Source organism: Capra hircus, chromosome 3 (assembly GCF_001704415.2).
Source record: "Capra hircus breed San Clemente chromosome 3, ASM170441v1, whole genome shotgun sequence".
NCBI classification, from domain to species: Eukaryota; Metazoa; Chordata; class Mammalia; order Artiodactyla; family Bovidae; genus Capra; species Capra hircus.
Genome location: NC_030810.1, coordinates 10,869,849 through 10,896,085, shown reverse-complemented (window position 1 = coordinate 10,896,085; position 26,237 = coordinate 10,869,849). Strand labels below are relative to the sequence as shown.

Sequence of the window (26,237 nt, the reverse complement as noted above, 5' to 3'; positions counted from 1 at the left end):
TCCTGTGGTCATGTATGGATGTGAGAGTTCAACTGTGAAGAAAGCTGAGCGCCGAAGAATTGATGCTTTTGAACTGTGGTGCTGGAGAAGACTCTTGAGAGTCCCTTGGACTGCAAGGAGATCCAACCAGTCCATTCTGAAGGAGATAAGCCCTGGGATTTCTTTGGAGGGAATGATGCTGAAGCTGAAACTCCAGTACTTTGGCCACCTCATGCAAAGAGTTGACTCATTGGAAAGGACTCTGATGCTGGGTGGGATTGGGGGCAGGAGGAGAAGGGGATGACAGAGGATGAGTTGGCTGGATGGCATCACTGACTCGATGGACATGAGTCTGAGTGAACTCCGGGAGTTGGTGATGGACAGGGAGGCCTGGCGTGCTGAGATTCGTGGGGTTGCAAAGAGTCGGACATGACTGAGCGACTGAACTGAACTGATACGTGTATGACCCCATCACCACAATTAAGAAAACAAACATATCCATCACCTTCAAAACTTTCCTACCGCCCCAGGTAATCCTACCTCTTGTCTCTTCTTGCCTTCCACTCCACAACCACTGGTCTGCTTTCATAATAGATTAGTTTTAATTTTCTAGTATTTTATATAACCAGAACAGATTCTTCTTTTGGCTGCTTCTTTCTCTCAATATTATTATTTTGAGATTCACCCAAGTTGCTCTGTGTGTGTGTGTGTGTGTGTTAGTCACTCAGTGGTGTCTGACACTTTGCGACGCCGTCGTGTACCATAGCTAGCCAGTCTCCTCTGTCCGTAGAATTCTCCAGGCAAGAATACTGGAGTGGGTTGCCATTCCCTTCTCCAGGGGATCTTCCTGACCCAGGGATAAAACCCAGGTTTCTCACACTGAGGGCAGATTCTTTACCGTCTAAGCCAACAGGGAAGCACCTTGTGTGTATGAGTCAATTACTTTTCAATGCTGAATAGTTCTCCATTATGTGGATATAGGACTATTTGTTTATTCATTCACATGTTTATGGGCATTTGGGTTGTTTTCAATTTGAAGCCATTACAAATAAAACATGAATATTTGTCTACAAGTCTTAGGGACAGTTGTTTGTGTAAACACCTAGGAGTCAAGTGGCCAGGATTTAGGGTAGGTGTGCAACTTTAAAAGAATTTAGTATGGCAAAACCAATACAATATTTTAAAGTAAGAAATAAATAAATAATTAACACACACACACACACACACACACACACACATAAAAGAACTTAAAGAACTTTTTAAAAGTAGCCGAACGAACTGTTTTCCAAAGTGACTACCTCATTTTACATTCTCAGAAGTGTATGAGAATTTCAGGTATCCCTGGTGGCTCAGATGGTAAAGAATCTGCCTGCAATGCAGAGACCTGGGTTCCATCTCTTGGTTGGGAAAATACCCTGGAGAAAGGAAAGGCTATCCACTGCAGTATTCTTGCCTAGAGAATCCTCATGGACAGAGAAGCCTGACGGGCTACAGTCCATAGGGTCGCAAAGAGTGACTTGGCATATACAATGACAAATTATATTAAGTATCTTTTCAAGTGTTTATTTGCCGTTTGTTTATTTTCTTAGGTGAAATGTCTGTTCAAATCTACCAATCTTTTTTTTTAACGTTTTTTGACTATAGTACCTCCATGTGAGATCTTAGTTCCCCAAGCAGGGATGGAACCTGCAGCCTCTGCAACGGAAGTGTGGAGTCTAAACTCCTGGACAGACAAGGATGTCCTTGTCAATCATTTCAATATGATTACTTGTCTTCTTAAGTTGTAGGAACTCATTTATTCTAGATAAAGCCTTTTATCCAATATACATTTTGCAAATATTTTCTTTCAGGTTGTGGCTTGCCTCTTCTTTTTCATTGCAGTATGTTATGAAGAGTCAAATTTTTCATTTTCATGAAATCCAATTTATTGATATTTTTGCTTTGTAGTTGACTTTTGTGTTTCAAAAATATTTACAAACTCAAGATCACTAAGATTTTCTTCCATGTTTTCTTCTAAAAGTTTTATAGCTTTAGCTTTCATATTTAGTTCTAGCATCCAGTTTGAGCTACTTTTTATATATGGTGAGAGGTAAAAGTCAGGTTCTTTTTTTTTTTGCACAAGTCTATCTAGTTGTTGAAAAGACTCCTCCCATTAATGTGCCCTGGCACTTGTGTTGAAAATGAATTAGCCATTTATATGTGGGTCTATTTCTTGACTCTTTATTCTGTTCCATATATGTATATCTTTATGCCAACAACACACTGTCTTGATTATTGTAGCTTTATAATAAATCTCGAAATGAGGTAGCATATTTTTACGCTGCTGCATAACAAATTACCACAAATTTGGAGGCTTAAAGCAATATACATTTATTATCTCACAGTTGCTGTGGGTTAAGGATCCAGGCATGGCTTGTTAGATCATGTACCTAGTATCTGAAAGTACAGGCCACGCTGGGTTCACATCTGGAGGCTTGACTAGGAGAAAAAGTCCATTTTCCAGCTCCTATGCTTGTCATTTGGTTCACTGCAACTGTATAACCAAGAGCTTCTGTTTCTCTTGGCTGGCAGCAGACAACTGCCCTCAGTGCCTAGAGGCCGCTCCCAGTTCCTTGCCACCTTGGCATCCCACACAGTTAGAAGGGAGGGGGAGGGGAGAGAAGGACTTTCTAGTGAGTCTGCTAGCAAACAGAATCAGACATAATGTAATCACAAAAATCCCATCCCATCATTTTTGCCAGACTGGCTAGAACCAAGTCATAGGCCCTGTCCACACTTAGGAGGACCCTTTACACCAGGAGGTGGGGACATGGGGCCATCTTAGACTGCATCCTCCACAGATAAGTTCCAAGTATGTTTTTCTTTTCAAAGTTGTTTTTGTCTATTCTAGGTCCTTTGAATTTCTGTATAAATTTTAGAATTAGCAATAAATTTCGATGAAAAATGTCTGCTGAAGTTTTTATTGGAATTCATCTATAGGTCAATTTGAGTAACACTATTGAGTCTTCTTTTTTTGGCTTTTTTTAAAGTTTAAATTTATTTATTTTTAATTGGAGGATAATTGCTTTAATTTCTGCCATATATCAACATGAATTAGCCATAAGTATATGTATGTCCCCTCCCTCTTGAACTTCCCTCCCACTTGCCACCTATTACTGAGTCTTCTGATCCATGATCATAGTGCATCTCTTCATTTATGTAGGTGTTTACTTTCTATAGTTTTCAGTGCACAGATCTTGCACATTTTTTTCAAATTTGTTCCTAAACACTTTTATTCTTGATGCTATTTAAATGGGATTTAATTATTTTTCCATTTTATTTTAAATTGCTTAATCAGTAAATTTGGAAAAGTAGACTCTTCCCTTTGTGGAAAACCAAGCTTTTCCTGTGCTCACTGTGACTAGGAAGGCAAATATGTTAAGTAAGTGTGTTAATACTTCTGTCTTGCCCCACTTTTTAGGACCTCATGGTTTGTTCATGAAATTCTCCAGGCAAAAGTACTGGAGTGGGTTGCCATTCTCTTCTCCAGGGAATCTTCCCAACTCAGGGATTGAAGCCAGGTTTCCTGCATTGCAGGCAGATTCTTTAGCATCTGAGCTATTAGGGGAATGTTATACTCTCTTTTGCCCTCACTTCTAAGCAAGTCCTCTTATCTAAGTCTTATCAGCAATAAAGGTGACATCTGGCTGTTTGCCCCACCATCTGATCTCTATGGCTATTTTTCAGTTGGTTCTGAACTGTTGTCGGGGAAGGGGAATGATTTATTAACCGCCTAAAACCTCAACATCTACTCCATCTGACTGGTGAAATCTACTTGTATGTAAAAACTCAGCTCAAGGCTTCCTGTGTTCGTGACAACTTCCTGATGTTCCCTCCCACGTGTCCCTGCTTGCACTTCCTGTGGTGCATGTGGTAACACTTAGCTGCTCTCCTTTATTGATATAGACTTCTCCTTCCTCCTCCTCCCTTTAAATGTATAAAAGTCTCAAAAGCATGAAGAAAAACCATACTTTACTGATCTTTGTAGCCTCAGTGCTTAGCACAATGCCAAGCTGGCAATAGGTATTCAATAAATGATTGCCTAACCCACAAAATGACACAACTTCAGTCTTGAAAAAGGGTAACTGTTCATTATGTAATAGTTAATGAAATAACATAATGCAGAATCCTGTACGTATATGAGTGCTCATTGAAAGGTGATATATAAAATAAATTGCCGTTGTGTTTGGTATCTTTTTTTTAAAAAAACTGTTTTTGGCTATGCTGGGACTGCAAGGAGATCAAACCAGTCCATTCAGAAGGAGATCAGCCCTGGGATTTCTTTGGAGGGAATGATGCTAAAGCTGAAATTCCAGTACTTTGGCCACCTCATGCGAAGAGTTGACTCATTGGAAAAGACTCTGATGCTGGGAGGGATTGGGTGCAGGAGGAGAAGGGGATGACAGAGGATGAGATGGCTGGATGGCATCACTGACTTGATAGACGTGAGTCTGAGTGAACTCTGGGAGTTGGTGATGGACAGGGAGGCCTGGTATGCTGCGATTCATGGGGTCGCAAAGAGTCGGACACGACTGAGCGACTGAACTGAACCGAACTGATGCTGGGTCTTCATTGCGGTGTGTGGGATTTCTCTAGCTGTGGCAAGCAGAGGCTACTCTTCTTTGCGGTGAGCTGGCTTCTCTTCTTGAGGAGCGCAGGCTCTGGGAATTTAGGCTCAGTAATTGTGGTGCATGGGCTCAGCTGCTCTGTGACATACAGAATCTTCCTAGACCAGGGATGGAAACTGTCCCTTGCATTGGCAGGTGGACTCTCAACCACTGGACCACCTGGGAAGTCCCTGTGTTTGGTATCTTTTTAACAATATTTTTTTCAACTTTTCACTACTGCTAAAGTCTGAATCACCTACCCCCCAACACCTCTCCCCCCATGCATATGGGTTGTGGGAGGGTAGTTAATGTCACATGGGACACTGAGACTCTAAGGGCAGCCAAGTGAAGGAAGTTGGAGAAAACAGGATTAAAACCAAGACAAACCAAGTCCAAATGCCAATCAAGTTCAGGGGCCAGGAGCAGGGGCAAGGAAAGAGATCACAGAGATTGGAGTGCAGAATTAGAAGAGAGGATCACTGGTGAGCAAAGGTTAGAATGGAGGGGAGTTCAAGCATGACTTTCTTAAATATCTGTGGGAGCCTATGGATTTCATTTGTTTCATGAATGAGTTAACAATTTTTGCTATTTTATTATTTTCCCTCAAGTTGTTCCTACTGTTACAGTCTCTTCTTGTTGAATGAATATGGTATCTTCTTTTATCTTTCTGAGAATATAAAATACAATTTGGATTGGGGGGAGCTTTCTTGTGCTCCCTTTGCATGCTCTATTTTCTTTGAGTTGCCTTTACTATTTGTTTTCTGACTTTTGTGTTGAGGAATTTCCTCAAATAATATTAGCTAACATTTGTTGAGCATTTACTATATGCCAGACACTGCATGCTGGTTTCACAAAGGTGAATAAGACAATGTTCTAAGCAGGATAAGTACAAAGATGCCTAGGCCTATTAAAGTAAATGTGTAGAAAATCAAAAATAAAGAAAAGATACCAACAGTGTTACCAAAAGGCTTGGGGTCTGGCTGCTTGCCACTCAAAATCCAATAAACAGGCCAGATTGGTTAAAAGGAAAGTGTTAGTTGCTCAGTCATGTCTAACTCTTTGTGACCCCATGGACTGTAGCCCATCAGGCTCCTCTGTCCATGGAATTCTCCAACCAAGAATACTGGAGTGGACTATCATTCCCTTCTCCAGGGGATCTTCCTGACCCAGGGATTGAACCCTCATCTCCTGCATTGGCAAGAAGATTATTTACCATCTGAGCCACACAGGTTTTAGGGGGGAAAAGGAAAGTTTCCTTTATTTTGGATGCTGGCAACTGGGGCAGGGAGGGATGTTGGCCATCTATCCAGAGGATGTCTCCCACCACCGCTCGCACTGGCAACCAATGGGGCAAGAGCTTTTATAGACAGAAAGAGGGGCCTACATGCAGAAACAGCACAGTAAGCTCTGACAGTCATCTTCAGACTGGTCATCAGTGGTCTGACCAGTGTCATCTTGATTGTTTGAGGTATAGTTAATCTTCAGTTCCAGGGTTGGTGTGTTTCCATTTCTTTGAGGACAATTCTGGGAATTGTGGCAGCTCATGTCGTGGGTACAGTCTGGCCATCATGCAGTTAACTTCTCCACCTGGTAAGGGTTTCGGTATCTTTAAGACAGCTCACAGGATATGGCTCAGAATATTATCTATAGCCACTAAAGGCTTTTGACTACACTTAATGAGTACATTGTTATTATTTGGTCTCCTCTGACTGTTTTCCTTTGTTTCTGTATGTTCTCATTTCTCTGATTAAACTTATTCTTTGACTAAAGTTTTCCACAGGCAAAAGGCAGGCAGAGGACATAGGTGGCACAAGGGGAGGGGTGGTGCAAGGAACATAGGATCCTGCAGGTTCAAGAGCAGCCTATCCGAATCAGTGTTCCCTAGAGAAACAGAACCAGTCGAGTACGGATGCGCATATAGATAGATAAGGGCGTTCCAGGTGGTTCAGTAGTAAAGGATTCTCTTGCCGAAGAAGGAGACGCAGGAGACTCAGGTTCAATCCCTGGGTCAGAAAGATTCCCTGCAGGAAGAAATAGCAACCCACTCTGGCATTTTTGCCGAAATAATTCCATGGACACAGGAGCCTGGTGGGCTATAGTCCATAGGGTTGCAGAGTCAGAGATGACTGAGCAACTGAGCATGCACGCACACACGCATAGATATATAGATATATATACTCATGCCTGTCTCCTCTCCACAAATTTACTTCTGTGCTTACTCTCTCAGTGGCCCTATTAGCTACCTAGCTACCCAAGCCAGAAAACTGGGAGCCTTTCTAACAAGTCTACTTCCTCCTCCATACTCTCCAAATCCGCTTTCCCAAAGTTCTGCTGCTTCTACTTCCTTTCTTTTCTGGCCGTCCTGGGTCTTTGTTGCAGCAAAGGGGCTTCTCCTCTAGTTGCGGCTCCCAGGCTTAGTTGCTCCAGGGCATGACGGACCCTAGTTCCCCAGCCAGGGACTGAACCTGCAACCCCTGCACTGGAAGTCAGATTCTTAACCACTGGACCACCCTTGCTTCCTGTACCTTCTGAATAACTCTTGTGTTCAGTCCTTCTCTCCAACTGCACCATCACTGTTCAAGTTCATGCCTTATCATCTTTAGCTGAGTTATCACAATAAAACTCTAACTTCCCTTCAACAGAACATCAGCTTCAAACTACCCACTACACTACCGACAGCATAAGTAACACAAATCAGACTGTTCTAGTCCCTTGTACCTGTGGACAAACTCTAGACTCCTTAGAATGCCATTCAAGTCCTGTCCTGCCAGGAACTGGTGCTTGCCTCTGTGATCCAGTTCTAACACATCACTTCTCCCTACACACCCCTTACAATCTAAGAGTATTGAAATTACTTGTAATTCATCCAAACAAGTCATGATCTTTGTTTTCGCCTCTGTGTCTTTGCCCGTGACAAGAATTCCTACTTCCACCTTGTAAAACTCATTTATTCTTCATAAGACTCAGTGGTAAAGAATCCAGCTGCGACACAGGAGACCCAAGAGACGCAGGTTCGATCCCTCAGTCAGGAAGATACCCCAGAGGAGGAAATGGCAGCTCACTTTAGTATTCAAGCCTGGAAAATCCCACAGACAGGGGAGCTTGGCAAGCTACAGTCCACAAGGTTGCAAAGAATCAGATACGACTGAGCACGCACACAGTATTTGTAAGACAGCTCAGTCATGTCATCTAAGAAGCCTTCCTTAATCTCACCAAACTGGGTTAGCAACTGAAGGGGTCCCATGGTTCCACGTAAATATTTCTCATAGTACTTAACTCTCAAAGCTACCTCGTGACATATACGGCTCCCAAGTGAACTTTTCAATGACCAGAACTTTGTCTTTCATCCTTGTATTCCCCGGCACAAAACAGGAGCTTCAGAAATGTTTGTTAAACTAAAATAATTTCTTTCCTTCTCCAGTCAACTTGTAATATAGTTGCTAGTTTCCCCATCTGATTTTTTTCTTCTCCTTAAAGACATGCCAATAGCTTCTGGAGAATAAAGACAACGGCTTTGAGCCAAGAGACAGAAGAGGCACATGCCTTGTAACGATGTTGTGATTTCCCTGCTTGCTGGCCACACCGCACCCCACCCCCCACAACAGTGGGCACACGATCCATTGTAGCTGTTGTAACACATCCCGCATGGATGTACATGACTGTAACACAAATGGCAGGGGATGAAGCAGGAGGAAGGCCACTTGGACTCACTTGAAACACACAAAATAATGGGGTTCCCATAGGAAAGAGGGATTCTATTACCTAAAGAAGTAATAAGTGAAAGAATTGGGGTAGATAAAAAATTATAACCTACTGTAAGGAAATTGAATGTCTAGAATCCCCTGGTTCCCTTCTTATCCACCTGGCAAAGTCTCATGCTTCATGAACTACCCCAAAATTCATGACTCTGTAGAGTCTTTCCTGATGTCCCATGACAAAAAGTTGTTTCCCCTTTTAAGTTCCTATAGCTTCATGCTCAGTAGCAGGTATAATGAAGTTAGATATAGGCCTGGATTCAGATTCTAGCTTTGACTCCTCATCTTTAAAATGAGGCTACCACTATCGACCTCAAAGGATTGTTTTGGGGATGTCAATATAAAGTGACTGCATACACTGGGCACTCAGATAATGTTAATCTTGCTGCCTCCTCCTCCCCACATTATGCTATATTAAAATGAATTCTTTGAAGAATTAAGTTTTTACTTTTCTGTGTTGCAACCTAGGCAGAGCTTGGCATATTCTGGGCTCATGACAAATGACTGATAACAAATATGGAGAAGAGGATACTGTACTGATGGGAAAAAATAACTACCTGTAGTAAAGTTGGCTGTCAGCAGGACTTGGTCCTTTGGTAAACTATAAATTACCTGAGTATAAGTGCCACATTGTATAAATCTCTGCATTATCCTTGCCATAACTTAACAAAAGAGCTTTGCTGTTAAAAATTAAAAGACAGGAGATTGGATAGCCCCAGGATGGGTGAATTCGGGCAGCTCCTCCTCTCAAGAAGTCAGTCTTATAAAGTATGTGGCCACACTGCCCTCTGGAGCCTGCAGATTTTTCTCAGAATATCACTGAAATAGATCTTCCTGTTAAGAGCTATACCCAGAACCCAGATGAAGCTTGTCCGTTTTCACACGTGAAATGTTCCGAGAAGCTCTTCTAAATTTCCCAAATGCCAATTTCTAAAAATAGGGAGACCCAGGAGTTAAAAACATGAAGTTTCCCATTGTTCTTCCTTCTCAAACTTCTTTTTAAAAAGTAACCATGTGTATTGCTATGATAGTATAATCTATATTTTTTAGGCAGTTGACAAAAACAAAACAAAACAATATTTGGCAAAACAATGCCAATTTATTCATTTTTGGACACATGAACACAAAATATCCCTGCAGGCCAAAAAAAAAAATTTGCAAATTTAAACAACCATCATCTTATCTCAACATGGGGATATCACCCCTCCCTTAATAGTTTAAAAAGTACCTCGTATTGCTAGAGACATACATCCAGTCCAAATTTAATAAAAATACATTTTAAAACATTACAAGTCTAACAATATCGAAACAAAAATGACACCATTAGTCAAATGAACAAATGCAAACATTTTTTTCAGTCACTAGACATAGAAAGAGCATGAATATGTCAATAGCAAGGGATAAGAGAATGGTTAATCAATAACAAGATCTTCCCTTTAATTTTGCAAGGAAAAAGTCCTTGGAGTTGAAGCAGTATTGATACAATGCCCTCAGCCTCCACTTTCTTAAAATGAAAGCAGAGCTACCACCTTGCTATTGAGCAAGAAAATCTTACAGCACATCCACAAAGGGTCACTAGGGCAGGGTGGAGAGGGTGGGCCCGGTTAAACAGTGGATTACCTTTTCATACAGGTAGCTGAGCCAGTTAGGTAAGCTCTGATATAGACTGGGCACCAGATCCTAAAACACAGACTGTATAGAATATGTCTGCTTGTAAATCGTCACCTTTGGAAGCAGCAAATAGAAATTATAGTACGCGCGAATATGTTCTGCCTGCCAGAGTGCTGGCTGTGTTCAGCCAGTGAGTTCACTTGGCAGCTAACCACCACAACAAAACATCATGGGTTCAACATTTGGATCTTCACCACTCTTTGAAGGTCCCTGTGCCTTCTCCCCAAATTGTTACTCTTAAGCATTGCTACATTTAAATCTTTCACACCACATGACAGTGCCTAAACAGGCGGCATTAAAAAAAAAACAACCCAACAGTCTAAACCTACTCCTAGAGAATGCACACTTCCCATTGATTGACACATGCATAATGATTCAGTCAGTCCCGGGGTGTACTGTGTTCCAACTGTCACGCCAAATTAAAACTATGCTTTCAGACCTGCATGCAAGAGTATTGCTGCGGCTCTGATTCTGCAGTGATTACCTCTTAAAGACTCACCCCTCAGCAATTTTTTTTCCCCAACAGTCTCAATTCTCTGTCCTTCCTTTTGTCTAAAACCATAGCACTGCACCCTTCAAGGTACTGTTTTCCTATAAAAATAGGCCTCCCGGCTTTTCCTCCACCACTACACTGATTTGCCCCAGTGTACTAGGACTGACTGAGGTCTTACGAACTATAGTTCAAGGTCGAGCATATAGCCCAACAGCAGGCAGGCGAGTCAGGGCTTCCTGGCACTCTGCCTCACTCCCTGCTTCATACATGTCAGGAGGTGGTGAGAAGGGACGCTTCTTCTGTGCGTTATTAACAAGCAAGTCCGAGGCACTCAAGTCCAAATGTGGTGCCCATCAGCCAGCCAGCTACCAAGAGTTCTTCACATCCTGGACACCAGCAAGTCCTCCATCTCCTAAGAAAACTTTTGTTTTTCCTCCTCTTGGGTCAAGGGTAGCCAAGCTGAAGGATATTTTCTGTGCTCTCCCTGAACAAGTGTGAATAAAAAGCAGCAGCCAGCGCCTCACCAACGTGTGCTGATTTGTAGTGCCCAAGTGAGGTATTTGCAAAAAAGGAAAATCTTAAGAAATTAACATCTGCCATCTTCTTCACTCCTGCCCATGTTGTGCCTCAATTACAGAGCTTGCTTTCATCCCACTCTATGCAGAGAACAAGGACGTCTGCACTCGTATCTTAATGAGCTTTTAGGATTCGATATACATTATAAAACTCTCGGAGACCAGTCTCAGCAAACACTGGTGGCATCGCTGATCAACAGCACATGGAAATGTAAACTTTAATGTATTTACAAGCTTGTTTAAAAGACAGAAGGAAAACAGTGCTTTATATTGCTGGGGTTTTGAGAAGGCTAGTTTAAGAGATTTGGATCAGCTAATGAGTTCAAGCAACATCCTTCACTGTTAGATCCAGTGTTTCCCCCACCAGCAGTTTCCAGACAGAGGTGGCAAAATTGTTTTACTGCGCTGTATGTGTCTCCTCCCCCGGCACCTTCCTCAACCATATGGAGGGGCTCTGGGCCTTTTATCCCTCCTTCCAGCTCTCACTCCCAAGGTTCCAGGACAGAGAATTACAAGTCAGTAAAAGGTGGGCTGGGAAACACTGCCTGGAACTATCAAGACTCTATGTAACTGTTGTCCATTCACAAAGTATTATCTACACTAAATACAAAATACATTTTCCCCCACATTGTAACTGATGCTTGCTTTAGATCAGCTCCCTTTGTTTGAACAAGAAAGGAATCCTGTCTCCCTGTGAATAGAATCCAGAATCTATTAAGAAAAATCGACCTTTACTATGCAGCTTTAGTTTAATAAAAGGAAGGAAACCCCACCAAGCGTATTTCAGGTTGAAAGAGAAGCAAAACATTTGCGCTACAAGTAATTGTGAGTGACCTTGATTCCCAGGGAAAAAAAGTTTTAAATGCTGGTACATATTTGCAAGATGCAGCATCGCTCAAGGTACCCTAAGGACTGGCAAAGCCTATCCAATAAGGAAGCATCCTGGTTCTAGCTTATTTTAAAACAAAGTGATAGGACACCAACTGTGACTATAAAACAGATTAAAAATAATTCTTTAAAAAGGCATGGAAATATATGTCTTTTCTGATCAGCTTCAGAAATTGCCAGATTATGATCTATAAGAAACAGCTGATAAAAATCATACCGAAATCTCATCTAAAAAAGTACATTGTCAGGGGGAGGAAGAGGAGGGACCTTAAAAAAATGTTTATTGCCAAAGATAACTTTCTATGAGAAAAGTTTAAAAATCATTTAGATCTAACAAATCACACAGCAGCATAAAATGGGCACTTTTGAGAACTCTGAAAAATACTAAAAGCTAATATTTTTTTTTTCCAAAGAGGGGGAAACATGAGTATTTTTGCCATGGCAGTGTTATCTGTCATCACGGCATGCATCACGTTTGTCTGTGTTACACATTCACAAAAGTCAACCAAATAAGAGAACTGCCTGTCTGAATCTGCAGCCGAATATAGTGCAATTGCCTGGCAGCCTGTACTTGCACCAGCACCAGTCTGTAGAGATCAACAGAGAAAAGTAGTAAAAACTCATAAAATTCTGTAAAACTTACAAAAAAATTAATGCTCGTTCAAGGCATTTACAGTGGCGAAGTCAGAAATCTCCATTAAAAAGCCTATGGACCCACACAATTAAATAGTTACACTGAACTAAAGTAGATTGTTTGGTTTTTCTCTCCCATTTATGCACACGCCCCACTCAGTGAATACAGAAAAAAGGAAAAAAATCTTCTCTGGGAAGACTAGAGGGATGCGGTGAACACCACAGCTAGCAAAATAGTCCATAGAAACCTTTCTCATAAAGTCCTTTAGAAAGTTCAGGCTGATCAGCCTTTGCATGATGAGGTAAAAATTCAGTCCAGTGCATCAGAAAAGATAATCTATGAGTATCTATTACTTTTTTAAAATGGCTCAATTTTGTTGATGCATCAGACAGTGCTGTGAAGTATAGATTCAGTGCAACTATTTCGAGTTGCTGGTAGAAGACCACCTGAAGTCAACTTGGCTCTCTCTAGAAGCAGTAGGCATTTGAAACATTTTGAGGCTGCGTGGGATAACACACTGGTTGAGTTCTTTTTCTGAGACTCTCAGGCAAAATACATGGTGTGCTGGGTATCATGGTGGATTTGCACAGCTTTAGCCAAGGCCTGAGGATCTCGGCCATTGCTCTGTCCTGACACATGACTGCCTTCCGCACTGTAAAGAAAAGAAAGCAAAAAAAAAAAAAAAAGAAAAGAAAAGAAAAAAACAGTGTAACAAAAGATCACTTCAAACTTCAGGTTTCAAATAGCATGAATAGTACTGGATTTGAGATCTTGAGCTCAAACTGTGACTCCTTAGATAATCTGTAATGTCTCTCTAAACATCAGTTTGCTCAATTGAAAAATACAACTTATTTAGACTGTTGCAATAATTAAATAGAATAGTGTCTGCAAAGACCCAGATCTTTATCAGTGCCTAAGCAAGGACTTCCCTGTCTTTTATGTCTGGTTAATGCCCACTTGTTCTTTAGTTTTCAGTTAAATGTCATTTCCCCCAAAGAAATCTTCCCTGATTCTGAAGTTCAGGTCAGAGCCACATGAAATATACTTTTATGAAATCCTCTACTTTTATTTCACTTGAAAGATCATTATTTGGATAATTATTTATTCCTCCACCAGGATAGAATCTCCAGGAAACTAACAAATTTGTCTGTCTTACCACTAAATCCCTAGTCCCTGGCATATAACAGTGTCTCAGTAACCATTTGATGAATCAGTGAATGTGCTGAGCACAGTGCTGGAACATAATAGATACTCAGCAATTGTTACTATGCCACCAGCCTCTCTTGTCTTCCCCTTACTAGCTATAGGACCCTGGACAAGTAACAACCCCTCTGAACTTGATCTTTTAGGATAACAATAACTTCTGAACATACCTCTTAAGGGCACCATGTGATACAAAGGGCTTAGTAAATGGGAAATTATCATCTCTCCTGAGTTCTCTACTTAAATTATTATTACCCCCTATCATCTAGGCTCAAAATCTTGGTCATCTTTTACTTCATCTTCTTCTCTGTCACGCACATCCAACTGACTGTTGAATAATATCTATTTTATCCCTTATGATTATACAGTGGAAGTGAGAAATAGATTTAAGGGCCTAGATCTGATAGATAGAGTACCTGATGAACTATGGAATGAGGTTTGTGACATTGTACAGGAGACAGGGATCAAGACCACCCCCATGGAAAAGAAATCAAAAAAGCAAAATGGCTGTCTGGGGAGGCCTTACAAATAGCTGTGAAAAGAAGAGAGGCGAAAAGCAAAGGAGAAAAGGAAAGATACAAGCATCTGAATGCAGACTTCCAGAGAATAGCAAGAAGAGATAAGAAAACCTTCTTCAGCGATCAATGCAAAGAAATAGAGGAAAACAACAGAATGGGAAAGACTAGAGATCTCTTTGAGAAAATTAGACATACCAAGGGAACATTTCATGCAAAGATGGGCTCGATAAAGGACAGAATGGTATGGACCTAACAGAAGCAGAAGATATTAAGAAGAGGTGGCAAGAATACACGGAAGAACTGTACAAAAAAGATCTTCACGACCCAGATAATCATGATGATGTGATCACTAATCTAGAGCCAGACATCTTGGAATGTGAAGTCAAGTGGGCGTTAGAAAGCATCACTATGAACAAAGGTAGTGGAGGTGATGGAATTCCAGTGGAACTGTTTCAAATCCTGAAAGATGATGCTGTGAAAGTGTTGCACTCAATATGCCAGCGAAAACCCAGCAGTGGCCACAGGACTGGAAAGGGTCAGTTTTCATTCCAATTCCAAAGAAAGGCAATGCAAAAGAATGCTCAAACTACCACACAATTGCACTCATCTCACATGCTAGTAAAGTAATGCTCAAAATTCTCCAAGACAGGCTTCAGCAATACGTGAACTGTGAACTCCCTGATGTTCAAGCTGGTTTTAGAAAAGGCAGAGGAACCAGAGATCAAATTGCCAACATCCGCTGGATCATGGAAAAAGCAAGAGAGTTCCAGAAAAACATCTATTTCTGCTTTATTGACTATGCCAAAGCCTTTGACTGTGTGGATCACAATCAACTGTGGAAAATTCTGAAAGAGATGGGAATACCAGACCATCTAACCTGCCTCTTGAGAAATCTGTATGCAGGTCAGGAAGCAACAGTTAGAACTGGACATGGAACAACAGACTGGTTCCAAATAGGAAAAGGAGTACGTCAAGGCTGTATATTGTCACGCTACTTATTTAACTTCTATGCAGAGTACATCATGAGAAATGCTGGGCTGGAAGAAACACAAGCTGGAATCAAGATTGCCGGGAGAAATATCAATAACCTCAGATATGCAGATGACACCACTCTTATGGCAGAAAGTGAAGAGGAACTAAAAAGCCTCTTGATGAAAGTGAAAGAGGAGAGTGTAAAAGTTGGCGTAAAGCTCAACATTCAGAAAACGAAGATCATGGCATCCGGCCCCATCACTTCATGGGAAATAGATGGGGAAACAGTGGAAACAGTGTCAGACTTTATTTTGGGGGGCTCCAAAATCACTGCAGATGGTGACTGCAGCCATGAAATTAAAAGACTCTTACTCCTTGGAAGAAAAGTTATGACCAACCTAGATAGTATATTCAAAAGCAGAGACATTACTTTGCTGACTAAGGTCCATCTAGTCAACGCTATGATTTTTCCTGTGGTCATGTATGGATGTGAGAGTTGGACTGTGAAGAAGGCTGAGCGCCAAAGATTGATGCGTTTGAACTGTGGTGTTGGAGAAGACTCTCGAGGGTCCCTTGGACTGCAAGGAGATCCAACCAGTCCATTCTAAAGGAGATCAACCTTGGGATTTCTTTGGAAGGAATGATGCTAAAGCTGAAGCTCCAGTACTTTGTCCACCTCAGGCGAAGAGTTGACTCATTGGAAAAGACTCTGATGCTGGGAGGGATTGAGGGCAGGAGAAGAAGGGGACAACCGAGGATGAGATGGCTGGACAGCATCACGGACTCGATGGACGTGAGTCTGAGTGGACTCCGGAAGATGGTGATGGACAGGGAGGCCTGGCGTGCTGCGATCCATGGGGTCGCAAAGAGTCGGACACGACTGAGCGACTGAACTGAACTGAACTATCCCATGAGTAGCCTTTTACTTTTAACAAAGATAATCTTGCTCTAACATACTTTTCCAGCTTTATGCCTGCTATTCTCTATTCAAATGCTCCAGTCAAAGAAAACTTGCTACTGTCCAAACACGTCACTTGTCTTCTTTGTGTCCGTTATTCCCTCTGCCTGGAAAATTCTTTTCTCTTCTTTATAGAGCCAAATCTTACCTATCCAGCTATGAAATCTCTAACAGACTCTCCTCTGATGTTCAACTGCACTTTCATCTCTACTGCTTTGAGCTAATCGTCAGTTTTATGTTTGCCTGTATTGTCTACCATACTGAAACATAAAATCCCAGGAGACATGTCTTCCTCAACTTACTGTTTATAGTACCTAGCACGGTCCTGGGTACACAGTGAATACATAATATATATGTTGAATGAATACGTATATTACAGAATGAAAGGTACAAAGCCACAGCTGGGCATTTTCCATAATAGTGTACTTTCAACCCGTACAGAAATAGACTTGCAGTGGAATGTCTACTATTTACCAGCTGAATTCAGACTTGGGGAAGAGCCCAGAAACTGCTACACTTCACAGATGGTCATTTGAAAAGAAAAATTAATGGAGAGAACTTGTTTAGCTACTCAATAGGAGCTCAGTAACAGGTCAATATGTCTGATTCTTTTGAGATCTTTATTTAGGGGGTGAGAATGGTCTGGTACCCCACCTCTTCTCAACACAAACCCAGGTTCCTTCTGATGCATTCTCCAAGACTGTACTAAAAGTAAAGTGACCTGGTCAGGACCTCCCCCTTGCATGAACCGAATCCACAGGCCTGTAATTGCTCTGACTGGAGCCAGGGCACTGGGCTGGACGTCTTGCGAGGCTGCTTAGTACTTGAGCAGAACTGAAATGCATTTGGCTCTAAGGGAAAACCACAGGCAGTTCCAAATGGGATTCCTTTTTAAGGGGGACAGACATACCATACAAGTGTGAACAAACCTGGGCACTTTTTTGGACCAAAAGTCACAATATCAGCTTTTTGGACCAAAAGTCATAACATGTAACTTTATTTGCTCCATGAAATGTAAACCCTAGAAGGAAGTTTAGTTCTTCCTAAAAGTTTTCAATGGTAGCTCATTTTTAAAAAGAAACATGCTGCCAACACAAACAGAAAGATTTTATTTGCCTGAGAAACTTGCCTGTCATGATCCTTATCCACCAGATGATACCTTGCCCTGAAGGCTACAAGCCGGGCATAATAGGCAGGGGCTGGAATGGAGACTGAGCGTGTGCACCGCACATAGGTGTGACATAGCTGGTAAGTCAACAACTGGAGCTCATCTGCCGTGAAGCAGTTATCATCCCACAAGACCTGGTAATGTGAAGGACGGCTGGTTCCCTGGAGAAAGAATCGTATGATCAAGGTCTGACATGGATTTACTACCTGAGAGGAGAATGGAAACCTACCTAAATTCAGAAATAGTCCTGCCTAGCACACCTACAAGGAGACATTTAGACCAAAAGATCACAGTTTTAGGACACAAATATTAACAAAGTGAGGTACAGTGTTTAATAACAAGTCTACTTAAGCTAGTTTCTGAATTTTCAAACACCTCCCAGCTTCCGAATTACCTGAATTCCCGCATGACTACAGAGGTAAAAGTCAAACTCGGATGGATGTGTGATGGTGCTATCCACAGTAGTGCCTGCTGGTACATTGCCACTTTTCCCTACCTACCAAAAAAAAAAAGGGTATAATTAGTCATCAAAGAGCTAAACTGGGTTCAGGCCATTAGTAACAAGTAAGTAAACTGCTCTTAAGTGAACTCTCGAAAATCAGTTTAATTCAAGATGTTGAATTTTCTGTAAATTTCCCTTGGCCCAACTATTTCATCCTTAAATATTTTCACACACAAATATACTCCACGGTTTCACTAAGGGAATGCAGACAATGAATTATTCTACCTGTGGCTTTGGGCTGCATTATCGTCATCAGTTTTATAGATGACACGCTGGTATGTTCACAGAGGGGAAAAAAAGACATTTAAGATGGACAAGTTTCCTGAGGGGAAAAAATCAGTTTTATTCTTTATTTAGAGTTTAAAAAAAAAAAAGTCAACTTCAAGTAAAAGTTAAGATGAAGGAGTCTTCGAACTGGTTCACCAGGTTCAACAAAACTAATACTTGTACAGGATCAATAAAAAAATTCACTGGCGCATGCATTATCAGGAGGAGTGTACTGAAATGAGAATCAGGAAAACCAAAGTTTCAGTTCTAGGCCCTTCCTTGCAACTACATACATTGAACAAAGCATAGTATCTTTGGGCCTCAGTCTAACCATCCACAAAATTAGGTGATGATTGCTTACATTTTAAAAATTCTCAAGTTCTTCTATAATCAAACTCTAAAATCAAACTTCCAGAAAAGCAGAAATATAGAAAAATCTTGCTATTTGGTCAATTTCCATCCACTTCTGCTGTACAGAAAGATTCCATATAGGAAGTATATTTAGCATAGTGGCACAAATTTGATGGTAATATATTTGACTCCGTTTTAACTATTGTTAACTTCAGTTGAATATCATATGCTATTCATATAATAAAATACATGAGTATAGAAAAGTCTCATTCCATCAAATTCATATGTGACCTTGGGTACCTATCTAGACAAGAGGAAATGTAACTGAGTTGTAATCATTCTAGTATCCTTCCCCAAACTGTATGCTTTAGGAATGTTAGTTCTGCAGGATGTGTTTAGGTGTTTTATGGTCAAAGAAATCTGAGGGACATTGGTTTAAACCAAAGTTAAAAGGCCTTTCTATTGCATGACTTCTCAGAATCTTTATCTAGTAATGCATAACCCTTAAGAGGGAGGAGTAAACAGCACTTCCTGAACTTATTTGACCATAGAATCCTCTTTTTAAAAATCTCTTGGAATCTACAGATGAGAACCTAAAGAGGTGCTGCTCTGGGGGAAAAGGGTCCAGTCATGTTCATTTTAATAATTATTGCTTGAGCACCAAGTGCAAGGCTTTGCAGCAGATGCTGGGGATGGAGACAGAGGCACAGAGAGAACTAATAACCCTGCCCTCCTATTCTTCGTCAAAGTCATATGCAATGGACAGCAACGCAATGTAGTAAGGGCCTTATGGAAGGCAGTGAGAAAAGTTGGTAGGAGGAAACAGTTGAGCCATGCTTTATGGCAGTGGTCCCCAGCCTTTTTGGAGCCCAGGGAGTAGTTTCGTGGAAGACAATTTTTCCACAGACTGAGGGGAGGAGGAAGATGGTTCATGCAGTTATGTGAGCAATGGGGAGTGATGGGGAGTGGCTGATGGAGCTTCACTTGCTTACCCACTGCTCCTCTACTATACAGCCCAGTTTCTAACAGGCCTCGGACTGGTACTGGTCTGTGGTCCATGGGCTGGGGACCCCTGCCTTATAGGATACATAGAGATTGAATGGAGGGGGGATGAAATGGAAATGAAGACACTCCAATATCTTTCAAGTCAGGAATGGGTAAACAAACTGTGGTTCATCTGTATCACAAAATACTACCCACCAATAAAAAAGGAACAAGCTATTAATACACGTAAAAACTTGGTTGAATCTCAAATGCACTATGCTAAGTGAAAGAAGCCAGACCAAAGGCTATGACTTCTTTTCATATGACATCCTGAGAAAGACAAAACTCTAGGGACAGAATATATATCAGCAGTTGTCAGCAGCTATAGGTGAGGGAAAAGGTTAACTACAAATGGGCACAAGACAAGTGCGTGTGATGGAATCATTTTACATATTAAGGTGTAGTTACACAACTATATGGATTTGTCAAAATTTGTATAACAGTACAATAAAAATGGTGAATTTTACTGTGTCTACATTATATCTTATTATAAAAATGAGGGGGGAAACAGGTGGGATGGATGCGGTCATTCCAGGGATAAAAATACACAGTGTGCATAGGAAATGGAAATAGTCACATCGGTAATAGAAGGTGTATGAGTACATGTTGAAAAAGCAAACTGAAATATTATGGTTTGGCTACCTCGGGAAGACACTGAACACCATAAGAAAGCACTTTGCACCCTCAAGCATAGGCAATGGGGGAAACATGAGGACTTTTGAGCAGTGGAGTGGCAGGATAAGATCTGTATTTTAAAAACCTAGCCCTGACAGCAGGTGGAGGATGCATCTGTGAAAGAGGAATGGAGACAAGGAGACCTCTACGAGCCTTCTGCAACCCTAAAGAGTTCTGCCTTGAGCAGATGGAGCACACAAGAGGAAGAGTTGAGACGAGAGATTTCAGGACAGAACACAGACGACAGTTTGACCAACTGAACACAGGAAGGGGGGAGGGGAACAGAGGAGAAGAATTTAAAGACAACGCTTAAGAATTGTCTAGCTCGGCTAACTAACACAGTGATACCAAGCAACAGAAGAACAGAGAATCAGGGGACAAAGAGCTTTTGGATGAGGAGAATCCTATTGTTTTGGATTATCCTAAAACAATCAGGAAAAGGTTTACATGTGTTTTGCTTGAAACGCCTGTGGTAGATTGGATCACTGGGGCCAAATATTCTAGAGACCCTCTGGCGGGGGTTGGGGGTAGATTATACATCCCTACCCAATTAACTCACAAGTGGCCATGTAACTTCCTTTGACTGATAAAATGTGGCCTGAAGTGCGCCACTTCTAGGCAGAAGCTTTAAGAGCCAGCATATGGCTTGTCATATATCTTTTTTCTCCTCTGCTACAATGACTGGCCAAGTTCCAGACAGATGCTTCTCCATCATCCTAGGTTTCAAAGGGAGCACAGCAAGGTCACAGCTGCAGGAGGGCCGCAGTGAATGTGTAATGTGAGCAAGATATACATCTTTGTAAGCCACTGAGACTTTGGTGTCTTCTGTCACCAAGCACAGCCTAGCGTCTTTTGACTGACACAATGCCTAGAGAGCATCTAAGTAAACTGATAGACAATGAGAAGCACAGATCAGGAGCTGCACAGAAAATCTGGGGCTGGAAATACTGATTTGGTAATCAATAAGCAAATCAGGGAAGCCAGAAAAGTAGGTGAGACTAAAAGAAAGTTGAAATTCAGAAGAGAGAGATATGAAATGCCAGGAAGCATTAGAGTTTAATGGAGAGAGGAAGAAGAAGAGTCAAAGAAAGCCTAATTATAGAGGTGGGTAGTGAACCTGAAAAATCATATTGCTAAGTCCAAAGAAGGCAACCATCCCTAAGTGCTGCAGAGAGGTCAGCGTGGGAATTTGACAAGCTGTCATTGGATTCAAAATGAGCAAGTCATTGAGAGAACAACCTGGCTGGAGTCAAAGAAGTCAAAGTCAGGCAACAGAGAACTGAAACGTTATATGAGAAGGCACAGAAAGAAAGTCAAGTCTTTTTTTTTCCCTGTAAGTTTGGTCATTTAAGGGAGGAAAGAAAAAACAAAGGCAGGTAGACTGAGAGAGAAGGGAAGTTTTAGAGAAGCCCGAGGAAAAGTTAAGAAACTTTAGAGGATGAGGAGAAGGAGGCAATGGAATGGGGAAAATTGAAATTTTGAAAAATAATGGATAATTAATGAAGTGAGGCTCTGGAGAAGGCAGAAAGGATTCAAATCAAAAGCACAGGCCGCAGTGGGGAAGCATAAGTGGGAGAGGTTAGCATTCAAGATTCGAGGAACAGGGTACGAAAACACAAGATTTAGCTAAATTTGAAAGCAGAGGAGAGGAAGCTGAGAAAATTCATGCCTTCACAATTTTGTTTTCTGGAGGAAACAGAAGGTTGCTCTATTGCTGGCAATGTAAGTTGTTGGCAATGAAGGTGTCATGGTTAGGGTTGGGGACTTGAGAAGAGTATAAAGGATTGGAACAGATGCTACGGAGAATAGGAAAAATGAAAAAAAAAAAAAATTGCAGCATCAAAGGCCTGGCTGAGACTTGCTATCAAGAACTTGTAATGTGGTTCATTATCGAATAAATGACTTTTTTCCTCAGCAACTTCAACCAGCCTAAGAGTAGAAGCAAAGGAAACAGGCAAGCACATTAATTCAGAGCTGGGGACTGGCAAGAGGCATATTTAGGGGACTGAAGATGTTGGTAAGTGTTAGGGGTGCAAAGCAGACCAAGGATTGGGACTGTCAGTCTTCAAAGGCCAGGAGTAACACCGGACGGTCAAAAATAAAGCTATGAGATAGACTGGGATTTTAGAAAAATGATCCAGGTCTTAAGTTACAGAAATAGCAAGTTGACAGAGGGATGGCGAGTAACTATGAAGGAGGGAATGACGGGATACTTTGTGCCTAGAGCTCAGGCAAGAGTTCAGGGAAGGTGAATTAGCAGAATCTAAGAAGTACTACCAAGTCAGAGTCTGGGCAATTTGGAAGACAGTATTTTGAATCTGTGCTGATTGATGAACCTATGGCCCAAGGATAAAACCTTAGTTCTCTAATGATTCAGAAAATGAGAAGAAACGGCTCAGTTTTGGATTAGAGACAAAAAGTAAGCAAGCACTAGAAAACAGTGAGAATCACCCACAAGACCACAAGATTAGGCAATGGAAAGAACCGGCCTCTCTGGGAGTCAGTCAGAGGGGACCTGAAAAAGATAAAGTAATGTCACAGGAAAGACCACAGGAGTAAAGTCACTCCGTACTATGTGCCTATAATTTACCAGTTCGTACATTAATATCAGATTATAAATAGGCTACACAAAATGTTTTTTTATCGAATGTTGGAAACTGTACCCAAAATTAACATTCATTTACTAATTTAACCTTTAACAACCATGGAAGCTAGGTATTATATTTACCACACTTTATAGTTAGAACCATTATAGCTTAGAGAACTTAACTTGCCCATGATTAGTAAGTGTGACATCATAAGTATTCAAAGGGCATACCCTAAAAATCCTCTGCACTGATGTAAAATTATTTGGAAAAGAAATGCTTCTTTATACCCTAGACCCATGCCTTAGACATTGATAACAAAAGTAGCAAATGGCAATAAAGTCCAAATAAATAACCCCTCTCTTTGGAGCCTGTCTGTATCACCATAGTGTACCTGGCATGCTTTTTATTCCCCTTCTAAAAACTCTAGAAACCAGTATTGCTGTCACATAAGAGAAATATTCAGTCTTGAAACTTGTGTCATTCAGAATTGCTCATCTAAGCTCAATTGGATTTAGTATGTTTACTAAATTATTACTAGGCACTTCTGCTTCTAGAAAAAAATTGTATGTATGCCTACTCAAAAACACATTCACTTGCATCAGGTAATAAAGCTTATCCTATGTGTTCTTACCCTTTCTGTTTTATCTGCACAGAAGAGTCGTGTGTGATGTCTTTTCTGCACCACAATATAGGTTATTCCTGGCCGGTAATCTTCTTCCAAGCTAATACATGCCTTTCGAATTGCTATTAGTTCTGGCCAAGCTACCTAGGAGTTAGAAATGGAATGATGTTTAATTGAGAACTTGCCTGTCTCTTAGGTATCTCTCAGATCTGATTTACCCAGAGTGGTAGATTGGAGGAAGTTCCATCAGACACTGAGAGGCCCCAGAGGGAACTTTCCTGGTGGCCCACTGGTTCAGACTCCATGCTTCTAATGCAGGGGGCATGGGTTTCATCCCTGGTCAGGGAACTAAGATCCCAGACGCCACATGGTGTGACCAAAAAAGAAAAAAAATGTAGATGCCCCAGAGGGAAGCTAGAGGATAACGAGATTACCTGTTTCATCTGTCCCTCAGACACCCCTCCACGGTAATAGATGATCCGGGTAGGTTTGAAGCGTGTGGATTTGTAGAACTGGATCAGCAGCTCTCGAACCATGTTGGTAAGATCCTGGATTACCTCCTGACTATAGAGGAGCTCCTGGGAGATCTCCTGGCGAGAGGTCTGCACGCGAACCGTGGCACAGTACCGGCTGGGGTGGCCATCCATACTGCCAACCACAGCCGCGATGGATGGCTTCTTCCCATCGCCTGCTGGGGGGTGCGTGACATCTGCTCCCAGGAAGATGACAGGCTGCTGAAACACTGAGGGCCTGCTCAGATTTAAGGAGACGTTGCCACTCAGACATATGGATGAAAATGCTTTCATTTAGCAAGCTCACCAGATACAATCACAGACACAATCTTACAAGAGAGAATAAAGGTGTGCCCACTGGGAGAGACTTCTAAGGCCCACCGAGTGCTTGCCACCCAGTATCACGAATCTGAATTGACTGAAGCAGCCAACATGGTTCTCCTGCAATAATAGCAGGAAGGAAAGAGTCAAGTGAAAGTGAAAGTTGCTCAGTCGTGTTCAACTCTTTGCAACCCCATGGATAGTCCATGGAATTCTCCAGGTCAGAATATTGGAGTGGGTAGCCATTCCCTTCTCCAGGGGATCTTCCCAACCCAGGGATAGAACCCAGGTCTCCCACATTGCAGGTGGATTCTTTACCAGCTGAGCCACCAGGGAACCCCAACATGGTTCTTCTGCAATAGCAGGAAGGAAAGAGTCAAGAAAAGAATCTAACCCAAATTTAACAAAACCTCTGTGTGTAAAAGGGAAACTTGGGCTTCCCTCATAGCTCAGCCAGTAAAGAATTTGCCTGCAATGCAGGACATCCAAGTTTGATTCCTGGTTGGGAAGATCCCCTGGAGAAGGAAATGGCAACCCACTCCAGCATTCTTGCCTGGAGAATCCCCTGGGCAGAGGAGCCTGGCAGGCTACAGTCCACGGGGTTGCAAGAGTCAGACACAACTTAGCGACTAAACCACCACCAAAGGAAGAACTTTCGCAGAACAGTCTCTCTTAGGATCCTGGGGTTTCTACAATGGACACTGAATTGCAGAATGCACATGAAACGAGGACCAAACCCCCAAGATGTGAGACTTAAGGGAGAGAATAAAGTTCGTCTCCTTCCCTATTCTGTTTTTCTCCATAGTATTTATCACTTTGACCACGTAATTTACATTTATTTTACTTATTGTGTATACACACACACACACACACACACACACACACACACGGTGGGCCAGGCCCGCCAGGCTCCTGTGAGCCATCAATCAGGGAAGTCTAGTGGTACCTTCAGGGGTTATCTACTGAGAGGGGCCACAAGGAAGCCTGGTGAAGAGCCGGACATGTTCTATATTTAACCTGGATGATGGTTACAGGAGTGCATATGCGTATCAGAAAAACCAACCAAGGGGTATAATTGAGATCTGTTTTATTGTAAATTATGTAAGTTAGATTTTAAAAAACAAATGGAAAACACAGAGTTCAGGATCTTACCTTTGATGAGGTACAAGCACGTTGTTAATTCCTCCAAGCTTTGCGTTTATCTTCAGGCAAAGGTTGGAAAGGGTTTGAGGTGAGGTCTTCACTACATTTTTTACCTGGACGCATTGTGTAGCCATTCCTAGAAGTGTATCTCCAACACGCTTCACCTCCGCTACAAAAATAAGTTTATTAATTCATTGTAAATGTTGATATATTCGCCAAAATACTAGAAGTAAAGGGGGAAAACTCCTACATGTTAACTTTCACAGAGTGCCTACCATATATTGTACATTGTGCTACCAGCTTTTCATATGTGGTCCTTTTATCTGCTAAACCCTGAGGGCAAGTTTTGTTTTTTTTTTTTTGAAAGGTCCTCTCCCTTCCCTTCTCTCCTGCAGGCCTGGAAGCCAGCCCACTTCCTCTGTTCCACCATGCTGCCTGCCACCACTCACTCAAAAGTCTTGAGGTTCCTTTTCTCACAGGACTGGTCTGGGCAAAGAAATTAATCTCCCCAGCTTCCCTTCCTTAGTACACACACCAGCCCTTTGAATTTTAAGGGATTCTTTTCCTTCCTCCAACTCCCTTCCTGCTCTAAACACGATAGAAAAAGAGAAGCTAACAAAAGATACAAATATACAGAGAACTGAAGACATTTTATAAAGTTCAAATCGCTGGTCTATGTAGTCTCCAAAGCCTTTGCTTAGATGATAACCAAAAGAAATTTGTATCATTCCTCTTATAAGAGATACGCACTA

General features: G+C 41.7%; 1 protein-coding gene across 1 annotated transcript in view; it reads right to left on the bottom strand.

The window, feature by feature from the left end:
- LOC102168411 (protein argonaute-4) overlaps window positions 9,409-26,237 on the bottom strand; it is a 38,623-nt gene continuing 21,794 nt past the window's right edge. Inside the window, exons 13-18 of the mRNA XM_018041490.1 lie at window positions 25,495-25,654; window positions 23,944-24,259; window positions 23,519-23,653; window positions 17,855-17,956; window positions 17,422-17,621; window positions 9,409-13,293 (exon numbers count right to left, since the gene is read on the bottom strand). Of these exons, the coding sequence (XP_017896979.1) occupies window positions 13,185-13,293; window positions 17,422-17,621; window positions 17,855-17,956; window positions 23,519-23,653; window positions 23,944-24,259; window positions 25,495-25,654 (1,022 nt within the window). The 3' untranslated portion in view covers window positions 9,409-13,184. The remainder of the gene's footprint in view (window positions 13,294-17,421; window positions 17,622-17,854; window positions 17,957-23,518; window positions 23,654-23,943; window positions 24,260-25,494; window positions 25,655-26,237) is intronic.